This window comes from Cyrtonyx montezumae, unplaced genomic scaffold (assembly GCF_038088225.1).
Source record: "Cyrtonyx montezumae isolate F1298 unplaced genomic scaffold, pur_monq_1.0 scaffold_18, whole genome shotgun sequence".
NCBI lineage: Eukaryota > Metazoa > Chordata > Aves > Galliformes > Odontophoridae > Cyrtonyx > Cyrtonyx montezumae.
Genome location: NW_027071914.1, coordinates 914,067 through 930,213, shown reverse-complemented (window position 1 = coordinate 930,213; position 16,147 = coordinate 914,067). Strand labels below are relative to the sequence as shown.

The 16,147-nt window shown below is 54.5% G+C and overlaps 1 protein-coding gene across 1 annotated transcript; it reads right to left on the bottom strand.

The window, feature by feature from the left end:
* Positions 1–8,326: 8,326 nt before the first annotated feature.
* Positions 8,327–12,612, bottom strand: LOC136047655 (protocadherin-10-like). The gene is made up of 4 exons (XM_065734950.1): positions 10,135–12,612; positions 9,116–9,174; positions 8,931–9,019; positions 8,327–8,719 (listed from the first exon to the last, which is right to left on the bottom strand). The coding sequence occupies exons 1-4, from the start codon at positions 12,610–12,612 to the stop codon at positions 8,460–8,462; spliced, it is 2,886 nt and encodes a 961-aa protein (XP_065591022.1). The 3' UTR covers positions 8,327–8,459.
* Positions 12,613–16,147: the final 3,535 nt, after the last annotated feature.

Below are 16,147 nucleotides of genomic sequence, written 5' to 3'. Positions count from 1 at the left end.
TTTTCTTTTTCTTTTTCTTTTTCTTTTTCTTTTTCTTTTTCTTTTTCTTTTTCTTTTTCTTTTTCTTTTACTTTCTTTTTCTTTTCTTTTTCTTTTTTCTTTTCTTTTTCCTCTTCTCCTCCTCCTTCTCCTTCTCATTTCCCTCTCCTTTGTCTTTTTTTCTTTTCCTTTCTTACTTTTTAATCTTCTTTTCATCACAACCACCTCAGGATTAAAAGGATCAGCCTTCAGGACAGACATATCCTGATAAAAAACAAGCAGAAATGTGCTCTGGAAATCAAGCTGTACATATATGCAGAAGTGTCATTAGGCAACTTCGGCTCTGACAGGAGTGGAAACATTTGGGGAAGTGGGAAAGGGAAGGGGAAGCAGGGCTCCTGGGCCAACTGTTCCAAGTAGGCAAAAAGCTTCAGCACTCATAGAGATTTCTAAGCAGGTGCAGTAGGGAAGAGGCCAAAAAGACAGGGCAGGCATCACCATGTAGCAACAGCCAGCATGGCTAGGACAGAATACATCCAGAGCTCCCATAACACTGCAAATGGCAAAAGCAGGGACTGGATCATCTGACCGCTTCAGAGTGTTGCACTGGGCTGTATGTTGTAAGGAAATGTGATGTGAAAATGGCAACATATGAATAGTTCTAGTTATTGCTGCAGCTGTGGTGACACATCCATCTCTATTGTGTGAAGAACAGCAAAAAGGTGATGGGTTGTGATCTCAGAGTCCCAGAACAGAGCCTGGAAAAGACAAATGTTTCTTAACCTACAGGCAGGGAAGCACTGGCACGGTGTGCACAGAGAGGTGGCGGTGCCCCATCCCTGCAGACACTCAAGGTCTGGCTGAACGGGCTCTGAGCACTGACGGAGCTGTGGGTGTCCATGTGCACTGCATGGGGTTGGACTGCATGGCCTTGGGGGTCCCTTCCAACACAAACGGTTCTGTGATTCCATGATGTCTCAGCTCCCCTCTGTTTGAAGCAGGCTGCCAGGTCTGTGTCCTGACAGGGATTTTACTCTGCTTGATATTTCCTTGGGATCAGCTACCAGCATTTGGAAGGTGAAAAAGGTGGGGTTTTTTTGTTTGTTTGTTTGTTTGTTTTGTTAGAGATATGCCTACATCCTTCTTATTTTGGAGGTCTTCTTGTGTGCGTGAGTTTAAGAGCACTGTTTTGTCAGCCCTGCAGTTCTCTACTCATCATTAAGGCATCAACCAGCTGCATGCGTGCCAACAGATTTTACTGAAAAATAATAAAGCAGATAACAGTCCAGTTAAGCCAATGAATGAGTCCCACAGCCCCAACCTGGAAAAGGCTGAAAGCTGCTTCTGGATTGATACATGATTTGCCACAGAAATAAATAAACAAATCAAGCTTCAAGCTCCATAGCACTCATCAGGAACACAAAAGCCAGGGCAGATTAGCAGCCTCCTTTCTTGGCACTGAGAAAAAGTATAGATAACCAGAGCCTGGCTCACAGTCTCAAGCCCCTTTAACAAATCCAAGCAGCAAGGTCCATTACATTTTGTAAATGCAGGACACCAGGCAGATTGCCACCAGTTGGCAATGGTTTGATGCGCAGCATGGGCACCAGGCTCTTCTCTCTAGCTTTTTGCCCTCCTCAATCACTTGGTCACTTTTGGGCTGCGGTGCACTCAAATCCACCCCATAAGGAAACAGTTCTGGGAGCTGCTCTCCCTGCACCCTGCCCGAAGCCCCAGGTGTGCCAAAGGGCTCATTGAGGATCTGGAACCTGATGGCTTCCATGGCCACTCTACCTGTCCCCAGGGGCACCGGGTGATGCTGTTCTCACAGTTTTTTTGCTCATACAAGATCCTTCTCAGGCTTAGTTCACAGCCTTGTTTACCACTGCTTGGCTTTTCCACTGGATCCCAGGAAGAAACCAGGCACACAATCCTAATGAAAAGCTCGGCATGTAAAGGAAGAATTTATATTTTGCTTCCTGCTTTTGCTATTGGTTTTACATGTGATTGCTCATCAGAAACCAATTACTCCAGAAAGGCATGGGTTTGGGTCCCCACTGCTGCTAGCAGGATGAATAGCCTCATTTACAATCTCTCAACTGGAAAACAAAAAGTAATGATAATAAAAAAAAGTCTCTTCTAATTCTCTGGGCCCCTGTTGTAATTCACAAGAAAATTAAACTAATAACTCTCTCTGTGAGTGCATTATGTAGATGCCAAGAGTCAGGGATAAATGGATGGAGCTATCCCAGGCAAGGTCCCCAGGGAAGGAACCTCAGAGCAGGCAACTGCTGTGCCTTGCAAGGCTCAGAGCTTCTCCAGCAACACACTCCACTTGGAAAGGAGGATTTTATTATCTTTTTTTAATCCTTTTAACTTGAATTCCACCTGCAGGCATCACAGAACTTCTGTGATGTTCAGCTGTGCTCATTTCCCACCTTGTTTCCATTTCCTATCTGTATAGGGAGGTCTCTGCAAAGAAACTTCTCCACGCCAAGAGAAGTGAGCATGGACTTGCCAGTTTGTCATCATGGATCCTCCCCTTCACCAATGCTGGAAGGTATCCCACAGGCGCTGAGGGAGACAGAGGCTCATCTCCTGTGGCATCACCGGAACAGGGGCTCTTGGGGAGCACAGGGTCAAACTTGGCCCTGGCTGAGTACTCTGTAGATGCTGGGACAACAATCAGACTGCTTTGCTGACAGAAGCTAAAGGGAGGAAAAGGAGAATGAGGAAAGCAAACAAAATAGCATTCTTGCAAATAATATTGCATTTCCTGGCACCAGAAAAAAATAAGCTTTAGTTTTAGAAATTGGTCACAGGTTCACATTCCTGAAGCCTGGTCATCTAGGGGAGACTCAAAGCAAGCAGCAAGTCTGCTCCTCTGGTTTCTGATCAAATGCCAGAGATAGGAGGGACAGGCAGGTGCTGCGCACATGGCTTTATCTCCACTTCTAGCAAAAAGCAAGGAAGAAATCATGGACAAGTTGGATCCTACAGATGGGATTCAGCTCCACATCCAGCTCCTCATGTTTAGATGGCTGCAGGGATGTGCATTTGGTGTGAGCTGGGTGGAGGTGCTCCATCTGCACTTAGGGGAGGTTCAAGTACAGGAGTAATGGCAGTGACACAAGAGGTTCAAACTAATCACAGATTCAGTAACTGTGATGCACTGGCATGGGCTGCCCAGGGAAGTGGTGGGGTCACCGTCCCTGGAGGTGATCCAAAAACACAGAAAGTGTCACTGAGGGACATGGTCAGAGGGCATGGTGGGGGTGGGCAGGGGCTGGACTGGGGGATCCTCAAGGCTCCTTCCAATCTTTATGATTCTATGATCCAAAGTTTGCTTAAAACTCAGTGGAACTGTGGAGGATAGCTGCCTGGCAAAACTCACGATATAAACTATATACAAACTTTGTATAAACTCATTGGAATTATAAAGGACGATGGCTTTGCAAAATCTGTAACAAGATTCAAAGCTTGTAACAATACCACAATAGAGAAAGAACAACTCAAAAAGAGAAACAAAAAGGAAAGACATCTCCACCCTTGGATTCACACAGAAGTGGAGTCAGAGACTTTGCTACCACCACCAACTCAGCCTAACCCGGCCAGTAGCTCAGGCAGCCCCCATATCCACCAACGTGCACAAGGGAACATCAGCATCCTTGTGATACAAGAGTCCTAACAGAGCTCTCATTTCAGACACACCGGAGCTGAAACAAATTCCCCAGTGGGTATCTGCGTTATTGTTTGCACCGCAGTGAACTCCAGTGGTTTTTAGGGAAAAATTTAGATCCAGACATCCAATGACTCAGTGCAGCAGAACAAATTTAGACAGCTCATCCTCTCTCTGGGTTCATACAGCAATTTCACCCCCATTTTCCTATTTCACATGCAGCATGCTGTCAGACTTCGCATCTCGGCCTATCTGAAACCCTGCTAATACTCATAATCATTTCCTTGATTGATGGCTGCTTTCCCTACTTCTCTTCCCTTTGTACAAATGGGATTTATTTTCTGTGCAGGCAAAAATGTATGATAAGGCATTTCTGGAGCTATTTAATGACATTTTCTGTTGTAGGCATTATTGAAATGAATGGGTTCCATGTGAAGACCTCAGTGACCCTTCTGCAAATATTCTCTTTCTTCATTTCTTCCAACACATTTTTTTTTCACCTGTTGTTGCAGATATCCCTGGTAATGAATTAAAATAAATATCTCATCACAAATGCCTCTGGATCCTCTGGATGTATTTCTGATGGTCGACTGCACAAATGTTTTATTTTTCAATCGGTTTAACACGAACATGTTTGCCCTTCTTCCTGGCATTGGAGGAATGCTTTGAATTCCAAATACAGAAGTAAAAAAAATCCCTGCTATTATTTTAAACATGCAAAGAATGTATCATTTATTCAAATGTAAGATTTGTAAATCAGTGAGTTCCATGGGAGATGAATCATTAGCCCAAGTGTGGACTGTACTAGAGGTCGTATTTAATTCATTTTCAAAGCCTCATTCTGCGCTTTTTGGTCCAGCGTGCCATCAGTTATTCAATACACAAAGGTGTCTACATTGTTCTCACAATAATTAAGCTGATTAAGTCATATTATCACTAACAAGAAACATTAATTCTGCTTGAGTGAAGGCTGCAAAGAGAGCCCGTGACATTTCCACCGCGTAGTCTGGGAGCACGTTGCAAAGCCGTGCGCAGCCCCGGCCGGCCCCTTCCTGAGAGCCCTGCGGAGCAAGCTGGAATTGATGTTTTCAGAACAGCTAAAAAAAAAAGGTGCAAAGAAGCAGAGAAAATCAACACACGACAGTCGTGCAGACCGTTTCTCAGCATGGCAGAGGCAAAATTATTATGACAAAAGCTGGAGGATGTTTGTTTCTGCCAAACAAAAGGAGGCAGGAGGGGGATGCAGCAGAGAGCGGCTCGCTGCTTGGTGGGGTGAGCCCAGGGAGGTGTTGAAGACTCTGAGGCAATTTGAAAAGAAGTCAGGAAGAACCTGAATTCATTCTCAGCCAAACTGAGGCATCATCATTCCAGAGGCACTTTCAGAACAGAAAACACAGCAAAATGAAGGCCAAATGTCACCATAGACAGTAATTAACCATGAGTTCACAACCCTGGGCTGGATCCAGAACTCCCCAGGGCCAACACGCAGCCCCTCCGCTCCCCAGGGCTTTGAGGTCCTTCTAACCCCACTCCCTCTGACAAGCAGTGCATGCGTGTGCCCAGGGCTCTGCCCACTCCCCACAGAGGTATCCTGGGGCTCTTTGGATGCTCCTCAACTCCTCAACATACTGCAGACTGGGGTAGAGCTGAGCACCAGCCCCTCTGGGCCCTTTCTGGCCTCTTTTCTCTCTGCCTCTGGATTCAATTTGTCTCTCTGCTATACGCTTTTAAGTCATTACAGAGATATAAGTAATGTTTCCATCCAAAGAGTCTATTCAGCAAGAACGAGAGCACAAAAAAGCCCTATTTGAGCCTCTGCCCAGAAGCACTCTGTGCTGCCTAACGCAGCCCGCAGCACTTTGCAGCCAACGGCACCACATGGCAGCTTTCCCACTATTGGAGATGCACATCTCAGGCTGGCTGGCAGGTCCCTGAAAGCAGGATTTGCCTCTGGATCTCTGGAAGACCTGGGACATACAAGCGGAGCATAAGGATGAAGAGCACTATGTCTCCTAAGCAGCTCTCGTGCCCAATGCTTTAGCAGACTACAGAAACCAGCTAATGCCCAAGGGCTGTGTGAGAGTGGAAGCACGGGAAGAGTTGTAAAAATAACTGGTTGTAGGGCAGAGAGCTTGCATTTTTAATGACAGCCCGTCCCTATGGAGGACTGTGAAAGGAGGAAGAGTCGTCAGGCTGACCGTTCTGACCAGGCATGCCCTTTGTGGATGGGGCAGTGCTGTGTTTGCCGACGGGTTTAAGTGCTGTCTCCACTGTGACAAGAGTCTCCTTTTTACTGATATGCTGATCCATGAGTGGGATTGGAATTGAACCATTTTAGTGCAGGATTTCCTACAACAAAACAGGGAATGCTCAGGGTGGGGGGGGGGAGGGTGGGGAGGCTGGGGCGGAGCTGGTCTGACCCCCAGACAGCACTCAGAGGAGACCTGAGCTGAGCTGTGCTGCATGCCTGGGGGTCAGCAGGAGGTGCAGACGTGTGTATGTCTCAATGGTTTCTCCTGGGTGAGATGCCACTGTGCAAATTTCAAGTGCCTGTGGTTTGAGGGCTCAATTTTGTGAAATCCCTTTGGGGTGCAACATCTGCAACTCCAGTACAACACAATGGCTCTGGGCCATTAGATCCTGCCTTGGGGCTCATGCACTGGGCATGCAGAGGGGCTGCAGCACTCTCCTAATGCCTGGCCCACACCACCTGACAACAGCAGGGAAGTTAGTACTGGAGCTAAGCTGGGAGAGGGAGATGCATGCTGCTCCCGCAGGGAGTCAAGTCCATTTGATGCTTTTATTGCTTCTTGAGGCTGTTATTAATTTTATTGTATCACTTTGCATAATTCTTCTGTCTTTTGAAGCAGTGAAACAGGCTAATGCTGTGCAGGGTCTCAGGCAGCAGCTGTTTTGGGTTCTATTTTACCCTTAGCACTCTGCAGAGGCCATTGCAGAATCCGCTCAGCAGCAATAAATCCTTCATCCTACCTTCTAATTGGGACAGGGAACCTTTCATCTGCTCACAGCCAGGCAGATGCGAGCTGGGACTGGAGGCACCAGCAGCAGCCAGGTCCCTTTCATGTCCACAGCCCACTCCTCCCGGGGCTCTGACTCCCACAGGCCCCTTTGTGTGCTCCTGCCTCCTCCCACCAAAGAGCATGTTACCTGCACATAGACAAGGACTTTTCTGGGTTAATCCCAAAAGCTGCACTGCAGCCTTCTCAGGCCTATCCACAAAAAAACAGGGATCAGAGAAGGACAGCCACAGTGTGGCCATCTCTTCACCCCAAAATGAAGTGAGCTCCTTCCCACCTCCACCTCGGAGCCCCCACCTGATCCTGCCTTCCCTGTTCTCTGCAGGACACTCCCCCGGGTACATCCAGGTTATGTCCTCCCACACTCCTGCAACAAAATGATGGTGGCGAGCAGCTGGGGGAAAGCTGAAATGAGCTATAGAAAGCAACGCACAGTGATAACAATAATCCATGGGGAGATCCAGCCCCCCTCCCCAGCAGCTCCAGGCATCTCCATTGCCTCTCACACACTTATCCCTGGCCCTGTGTGGGCACAAGTACAGCAAAAGGGGACCTCAAGCCCACAGTTTCTGGTTGAAGGGAATGAACAAGCCCTTCTGGGATGCTCCAGCACTGAAGAAAGCTGTAGGGTCTGCACATGTGCTGGAGCTGAGTCTTGCTCTGCAGCTCAGTGATGGTCCATGCCACAGAGTGCAGCTGGGGCTCAGTACAGCCAGCAGCCAGGGTGAGCTAGCAAAATACCATTTATTGGTACAAATCAGACATCATGAAACAAACTTGCTTTAGAAAGAGCTGTCATGTTCTGCACAGATGGGCTGGACACGAGCTATCTGGTCACAGGCGAGAGACTGGCAATGCTGGCACACAGAGCGGGTGCACAGGTGTGGGGTTCTGGGGCTGCAGCCCGGCCCTCGGGCTCCTGGCAGCCTGGTGGAAGTCCTTGAAGAGGAGAGAGAGCAGAGGGAGCTGCGTGTCCTGCACAGATGGAGTTAACCAAAGTGCTCAGGACGTCAGAAAATGGAGATGGAAGTGAGAGCAATAGAAGGGGAGAGGGCTGTCATGATGCTGGGACCCCTCTGAAGAAGGAAACTTGCTTTTGGATAATGTTGACTTGTAGTTACCCTGCAGGACCTCACCCTGTGCATCTCCAACAGCCGTTCTGGCCATCCTGTGCTGTTTGCAGAGCAGGGGTCAGCAAAGTCCCAGACACAGCTGCTTCATGGACTTCACATGTGTCAGGTGGCAGTTTGAAAGGGTGCCCACATGATGGCTGGGATTTGCACTCAGAAGCCAAACACCAGCTCTGGACGTGCAACACATTCCTCTGGGTCCCAGGAGCAGAGCACTGGTTGCTGCCCCGGTAACTGATGCCACACTTGGTCTGTGTAGATTTCCCTGCTTCCTGGGGCACAAATATAGGCATGCAGCTCAGTACGTTCACATAGCCAGACAAGATGAAGTGACAACATCTACAGAGATGGACTGCCCCTTTCGGGGACATGGGAATGGGTAAATTCAAGGCAGGTTTGCTGAAATCTGCTCATCTGGACCCCCAGCAGCACCTGCTGCCAACACAGCTCTCCAAGAGACAGGAGAAATGCCTGCTCCCCCCCATCCCATCCTTCCTCATCCTCTCACTCCATTCCCTACCCCCAGCAGCCCTACAAACTCCTGAGTGGTCCATGCATAGAGCTGTGTGCTGCAGATGGACCCAGCAGCTGAAGTAACATGTAACGTGGGTGATCCAGGCCCAGCACTGGGCACTATTTCAGGTCGTTGTTGATAACCACGTTGTCAGGCATATCGTAGTATGTCGTCATTTTCTTCCTCTTGCCAAAGGTGGAAAAGCTGTTCTTGTTCTCCCGGCCTGGAACCAGAGGGCCATCTTTACTGGAAAGCAGAGTGGGGGTGCCAGGGATGTAGACGTTGTGTTGGTAATCCAGGGCTGGGGCATGCCCCGAGTACAAGGGGCCATACTGAGATGCCCAGATGCTGTTGGTGCCCGCTGAGGCCTTCTGAAACTCTGGAGGAAAGATGGGTGTGAGGATGGCATGTTGGGGTCCACATCCCTTGTCAGGGGACAGTCAAACCCACGGCCCAAGACATCCCTGTGTCACCACCCTCCCTCCTTCCTGGGGCCCGAAAAATCCCTGTGCACACTGCTGGGGGCAGGGCTGTGTGCCCCAGGGACAACAGCTGGTTCTGGTTTCCCACCCCAGCAGCCCCATACTGACCAGAGACGGGGGTCACCAGCGTGCACAGCCTCTCGTGCTCCTTCTGCAGGGCTCTTCGGATTTCCCCCACATCCTCCAGGCTCTGGGAGCTAAAGAGAAGAGACCAGCGAGTCCAATTCAGTGCTGTATCAGCAGGAGCCTCCTCATCCCCACAGCTCCACCACCCGTGCCCACAGGTTCCGTACCTCTTCAGCGCAGGTCGCTGCACACTGGGGGGCAGCCAGTCCATGTTGGGCTGCTTCATCTGGAAACACAGAGAGGGGAATGTCAGCCTTCAGTAACCAGCAAGGCCCCATCTCCTCTGTCCCCTCTTCATGTGGGAAGCTCTGATTTTACAGACAGGGAAGCTGAGGCAGAGTTAATCCAGCCCCCTCCCTTCTGGGCCCCCCACTTGAAGCACTGGGTTGCCACAGAGGGAGACTCACTCGCCATCTGCCCCATTGCCAAGCTCTACTCTGGGGAGAGAGAGCAGTTTTTAATTCTAAAAATCCTTTTGTGCAGATGTGATGACGACTTCACCCAGGCACCCAGGGCTGAGGGTGCAGAAAGGGCAGTGTGCACAATGACCTGGGGCTGCAAGCAACAGGAGAATATCCTCTTAACACATTAGACAAGGCCAGCAGTGCAAGGAGACACAGAGGGAGAGCCTGCTGGCAGCGAGTCCTGTGCTCTCCTTGCTGGGCTATTTCATTAGAAGTCCAGCGTAAGTGGATTAGACGCTTCATCATTCTCCATCCTTGTAATCGTGTTTTGGACAGAGCCTCTCATTGGGAAAATGAGACAACCCTGATTTCAGTACCTAACAAATGTTGACATCAAAATCCCTCCCTGAGATCCATACTCCCTCCCCAGCAAAAGAGCCCAAGGCCATGGTGCTTGGACATGGACATGAGCGGGTCCTGAAGTGGGACACTGAGGTCCCCACCGTGGTATGAAGGAGCAGAGGGGTGTCCTGATGTGGAGATGGTCCCTCACCCCCCCACGCCAGGCAATGAAGCAGCCTCTAATGCATCCAGAAAGTGGTGGGGAAGGGACTCCATTTTACTCCCGCTGTTCCCCACAGGGAATCTCAGTGGAACATCCCCACTGCCTGACCCTATTCTCCATGAGGACCAGTGCCTGGTTCCTCCTGTGGGCCGAGGGGTGACACCCCTGGGGATAGGAGACACAGAGGAGCATGGTGCCAGCCCTGTGCCCACCTCACCTGCTTGGGGCCGTGGAGGGGCTGCCCTGGCCGGGACCTCTTCCCAGCAGCAGGCAGGTTCCCGGGACCTTTCTCGTTGTTGCGGGGCAGGCTGCAGGGCTTGAGAAACATGAAGTCGCTCTGGGCAGACTCGGGTCCAAGGCACAGCTTGTAGCAGTATCCCGGGGGGCCGCCATCAGGCACATCGAGGTGGGCAGCTGCACTGGCACTGGGCTGTGCTGCCAGGTTGGATGTCTTGAGGCCATCAGGGGAGCGCCTGGGCCGGGGGCAGCAGCAGCAGCTGTCACTCTGCCAAGGGTGTCGCATCCCATGGCACCGGATGGCCGTGAGGATGAGGATGGCCAGCAGGAAGGTGAAGGAGATGGAGCCCAGGGAGACCAGGAGGTAGAGGGTGAGCGGAGAGGAGGAGGAGGCTTCTGGAGGGAGGCTGAAGTTGCTGAAGTCAGAGAGAGTCTGTGGCATGGACTCTACCACGGAAAGCAGGAGGGACACAGTGGCTGAGAGGGCTGGCTGCCCACCGTCCCTCACCTGCACCACCAAGCGCTGCCGGGCCGCATCCTGCTCCAGAAAGGAGCGGAGGGTGCGCAGCTCACCCGTGTCCGGTGCCAGGCTGAACAGCGTGAAGTCGGTGGCCTGGAGCAGCTGGTATGACAGGCGGGAGTTCAGCCCCGCATCCGCATCCACTGCCGACACCGTGCCCACCAGGTAGCCAGGCCCGGCAGAGCGCGGCACCAGCTCGGTGGCCACAGAGCCATTACGTGGCATGGGGGACATGATGACAGGAGCGTTGTCATTCTGGTCCAGCACAAAGATGTGCACAGTGACATTTGCACTGAGTGGGGGAAAGCCCGCATCCTGTGCTTGCACCTGGATCTGGAAGCTGCGGATCTGCTCGTAATCGAGAGAGCGCAGGGCATACATGTGCCCGCTGTCTGAGTTGATGGACACATAGGTGCCCACAGGCATGCCATGGATGTGCCCGTCGGTGATGGAGTAGGACAGGTAGGCATTCTGCTGGCAGTCAGGATCCAGAGCGCTGACAGAGCAGATGGAGGCCCCTGGCGCGTTGTTCTCCATCACGTAGACACTGTAGGAGGGCTGCAGGAAGTGTGGAGCGTTGTCATTCACATCAGACACTGGCACAGTGAGGGTGCTGCGGGTCAGCAGGGCAGGGGATCCCATATCCCGGGCTGTGATGCTGATGTTGTACTCAGACACCGCCTCCCGGTCCAGTGGCTCCGTGGTAACCAGCGTGTAGTAGTTGTGGAAGGAGGAGCGGAGCTCAAAGGGCACACTGGGGCTCAGCTCACAGCTCACACGCCCATTGTCCCCAGAATCCCGATCCAGAACACTGATGACCGCGATGACGGTGCCTGGTGGGGCATCTTCCTGCACCGGTGTGGACACCGAGGTGAGGGTCACCTCAGGCGCGTTGTCGTTCACATCAAGGAGATGCACAAGCACCCGGCAGTGCACAGCCACTGCCGAGGGCCCACGGTCCTTGGCTTGCACATAGAGCTCGTGCAGGCTGCAGCGCTCATAGTCCAGGGGACCCTTCAGCAGCACCTGCCCACTGCGGGGCTCCACGCGGAACAGCTCCCGGACGCTCGGCGGTGCGTGCCCACTGAAGGAGTACTCGATCTCTCCGTTGGGGCCTTCGTCCAGGTCAGTGGCGTTCAGCTGGATGACCAAGGTGCCGGCAGGGGCGTCCTCAGGCAGGCTCACTCCGTACGAGGGTTGATCAAAGGCAGGAATATTGTCGTTGGCATCCAGCACAGTGACAAGGATGTGGGCCGTGCCCGAGCGTTTGGGGATGCCACCGTCGAGCGCAGTGAGCAGCAGCCGGTGCGTGCGTTGCTGCTCGCGGTCCAGGGCACGCTCCAGCACCAGCTCTGCAAACTTGCTGGCGTCACTGCGTGTCTGCACCTCGAGGGAGAAGAAGCTGTTGGGGCTGAGCTGGTAGGTGTGCACAGAGTTGGTGCCCATGTCAGGATCCTGAGCGCTCTCAAGTGGGAAGCGGGCACCCAGCACGGCAGACTCAGCCACCTCGAGCACGTACTCCTGCCAGGGAAAGGTAGGAGCGTGGTCGTTGATGTCCAGCACCTCCACCTCCACACGGTACAGCTCCAGAGGGCTCTCGATGAGCAGCTGCAGGTGGAGCAGGCAGGTGCCCCCCGTTTCACACACCTCCTCCCGGTCGATCCGCTCATTCACAAAGAGGATCCCGTTCTCCAGGTTCACCTCCAGGTGCTGCCTGGACCCGGCCCCGGCCACAATGCGGAACCGCCGCGCTGACAGTGTGGACACGTCCAGCCCCAGGTCCTCGCCGAGATTGGCCACGAAGGCTCCGTGCTCCAGCTCCTCGGGCACGGCGTAGCGCAGCTGCCCACCCGCGGGGCGCGGGGAGCTCAGGAGGGCGAGGAGGAGGAGGGAGTGGAGGGGCATCTTTCCTCTCCCGCAGCCTGCCCCGGCCCCCATGGCCCCGCAGCCCCCTGGAGCCCACCCGCCGTGCCCGTCCTCGCACTTCCGAGGGGTTCCAGGCTGCCGGGGGGCGGCGAGAAGGGCAGTTCCCGGTGCTCCCAGCCCGCAGTACCGGCCCCCGCCGCGGTCGCCGATTAACCCCTTCCCAGCCAGAGCCGCTCGCAACCAGGGAACGGGGCTGGCCCCTGAGGGATGCGAGGCCGCTCTAAAAGAGAACGAAGCCCCGGTGAGCCCGACCGCTGCCCCGGCGCGGGGTGCCGGTGTTACCCCGCAGCTCCAGCGCCCGTCCCCGCGGTAAGATTAAGAGGAGCGCGAATCGCAGCGGCTGCCAAATCCCCCGGCTGCGTCCCCCGCCGTGCCGGTCCTAACCTTTAGCAGATGGTTAAGCCCCTCCAGACTTGATTACATTTCCCCGCACACCGTTTTCCTTGTAATGCGGAGTTTTTAATTACCGGAGCACGGGGATTACAGCCTTGGATAAAGCTGAGCCCATCGGCACGAAGGCACTGAGAGACCCCCCGGCCCCCCCTCCTGGCCCCCGCCTTCCTCCGCCCCCGACACCCCCTCTGCCCGCAGCCCCGCGCCCGCCGGCACCGAGCGCAGCCCCCTCCCACCCCTCCGGCCGAGATCCCGGCGGGGACACAGCTCCGGGCTCCTCCCGCCGCGGGGACACGGGCACAAACTTTCCGCCGGCCCCGGAACGGGAGGAGGGTACGGACCGAGCCCCGGTTGCCGTCCGGCCTCCGGAGGGCGACCCCCGCCCCGCCCGGTACCGGACCCAGCGGACGATCCTCGCTGCGCTCCCTCTGCCGTAGCTCCGCAGACGCCCGTTATCGGGACGGCGCGGACAGCCGTCCCCCGGTGCTGAGGTCCCGGATAATCCCCTAACGATCTAGTTAAGGGATCGGCAGGGCTGAGAGTGGCTTGAGCTGAGCACGGATATTTTACCGCCTTTGTCTCTGCCTCCTGGTCCCCAGCGGGCTCCCGCGGAAGGGAATTGCCGGCACTGGGCGGCCCACGGGAGTCCCGCGTGGGAGGCGGCGTGCGGGGCGATCCCTCAGGCAGCGGGGCTGGGGCGTTATGAGGCGGGGAAGGAGATGGCCCCCGGGAGCGCAGCGCGACCCACGCGGGACGTAGCACTCGTGGGGCTGCCGGTTCGAGAGAAGCGTGGGGAAGGGTGGGGTGGAAGCGGGGAGGCAGCACAGGGCAGTCGGGTGACAAGAGGAGGCGCCGGGTCACGCGTGGGCTCGGACCCGAGTGGGAGCAGTGTGATCGGGTCGATTCCTGGTAAGTGAAGCCCAAGCTGTATTGTAAGCACCGATCGCTGCCGGCACGTTCCTCGCACCATCTTCCGAGCTAGAGCCACCCCTCCCCATTTCATCTTCCTCAGCCTTGCTGTGACCCCACAACCCCCGGTCTGTCCCCTCATCCCTGATCGGCCGTGCCAGTACTGACACCCCCCCCCCTTCCCGTACGCCCCCCAAATCGCGGATCTTTATCTCCCCCGGCGCTACCGGAGCTAAGACGAATGGGGGAGCGACGCTCCAGAGCGCTCTGAGGAACGCTCAGAACAGAGAGGTATTGGGCAGGGGAGGATCTGTGGGGGTTTCGTTTTCCCACTCCCGTTTCCAACCAAGTGTGTTCCGGGAAATCCTCGGAGCTGTTTTCACCCTTTTGTTTAATTCAGATTTAAATATTCATTCTCCCCCCTCGGGTGCAATGTGCTCCGGGCGGAATCCTGCCCCCCTCCCCCCCACCCTCTTCCCCCAGTCTCCCCTCCCTGCTCGATCCTTTTTGTGCTTCTCCAGCTCTGCTGCGCGATGTCCCCAAGTGGAACTCATCACTTATTCCTTTTTGGGGAGGTAGGGAGGAATCCATCCCTCTTCTCCTTCCTTGTTTCCTTCCTTAGCAGAGATAATGGGAGAGCTCCATCAGCCCCTCTTTCCCATCTTCTCAAACCCTACCCCCTCTCCATCCTCCATCCGTGCGCTTCTGCAGCACCAACCCGCCCCAATGTTTGTGCTTTATCAACCATAGAAACTCTCACTGCTTGCCGCCCCTCCAGATCCTCTTCCCCCCCTGTGTCCAGGACTTCAGTGGACCGAAGTCAAAAGGAGAGGGAGAGGAGGGGGGCACAGGTTGTCCTCGGGTTCCCTTTCCCTGGGAAAATGACAGACTGGGGTGACTGTGGGTGCTGCAGCAGGATGGGGACTCAAGACAGACCCTTTGGGGAGGGGGAAGAGGTCGTGGCAAAGGACAGCTGAATGGGGGAGATGGCATGGAGACAGCCCAACGCCCCACCTAACACCCTGCTCACATCCCGTGGATGTTTAATTCTCTCTTTCATCCAGGGGAGCATTCAGCCATCGCCCCAGTTCTCATGGGGTAAAGAGCCAGAGCACAGCTAGAAGCTTGGTTGGGAAGGCGCTGGAAGCTACAAGAAGGGGGGCTTGGCTTGCTGCGAGATGCCTTGGCACAGCGGCGGGTGGCCGGCTGCCGCAGGTCAGCACTGATGTGCCTTGGCAGGGCAGCTGGCAGATCGCAACAGGATGCAGCAGGAGACGCTGCAGGTTGAGCCACTTTGGAAAAGCCATGCAGGGAGCAAAGGGGGGGGGGGAGGGGGCAGGCACCCCGCTGCCCGCCAGCGCCAAGCCTCGCCCAGCCTCCACTGCCATGCCACAGCCCTGCCCACCACATTCTGGGGCAGAAGGGTCTGAAAGCAAATTAGTCTGTGACAGACCTCGTATCCCCTCCCCCAGCTCCCCAAGGCACCCGTGTGCCCAGCCATGCATATGGGTTTGCTGCTCCCTTCTTGCTGGAAGCGAGAGCAACTATAGTTTGCATTGCCCATGAGGGAAAGCTCAGTGGGGGCTCCCGCTGGAAGCTGGGAACAGGCCCCTGATGAGCAGCACGGGGTCAGACACCGGGGGCTTGACTATTGGTAGGCACCAGGATTCTTCCCTGCTGAAGCTTCTGCTCCTCACATCCCTTGAGAAGAGAAACCAGTGCCCTGAAGGGCGTGGTGGTCATCTCAGTGTGCAATCGGTGCTGGTGGGGCACCATTCCTGCCCTTGAGTGCTGGGATGTGAAGCATTAAACATATATCAAGGCATGCTACAACTGCACTGACAACCCCAGTATGAGAGAGACATTGATAAAATGGAGCAAAGACAGTGGCGGCCACTGATAGCGATACAGGCAGTGCCCTGAGGAGAGGCTGAGGCTGCATCAGCCCAGAGAAGTGAGCATGGAGGACCTAATTGTCCTCTTTATTTCTCTAAAGGAAAGATGGAGCCTGTGTCCCTTCAGAGATGCAGAGAGACAGGATGAGAAGCTGTGGGCACAGTCTGGACCTGGGAAATATCCATTAGATACCAGGAAAAGAGCTTCACTGTGAGGATGCTAAAACACTGGCACAGGCACCTGGCAGGGCTGGGAATCACCATCCTTGATGAGGCCCTAATACACCTATCTACTGGCACTGCTCTGAGCAGGGCTGGGACGAGACACCTCCAGAAGTCCACAGTGACCA

Coding starts and splice junctions, on each gene's coding strand:
- LOC136047655 (XM_065734950.1), bottom strand. CDS start 12,612: ATGGGGGCCGGGGCAGGCTGCGGGAGAGGAAAGATGCCCCTCCACTCC. Junction 9,175..10,134: donor CCCTCCACGGCCCCAAGCAG/GTGAGGTGGGCA, acceptor CTGTGTTTCCAG/ATGAAGCAGCCCAACATGGA. Junction 8,720..8,930: donor GCTGGTGACCCCCGTCTCTG/GTCAGTATGGGG, acceptor TCTTTCCTCCAG/AGTTTCAGAAGGCCTCAGCG.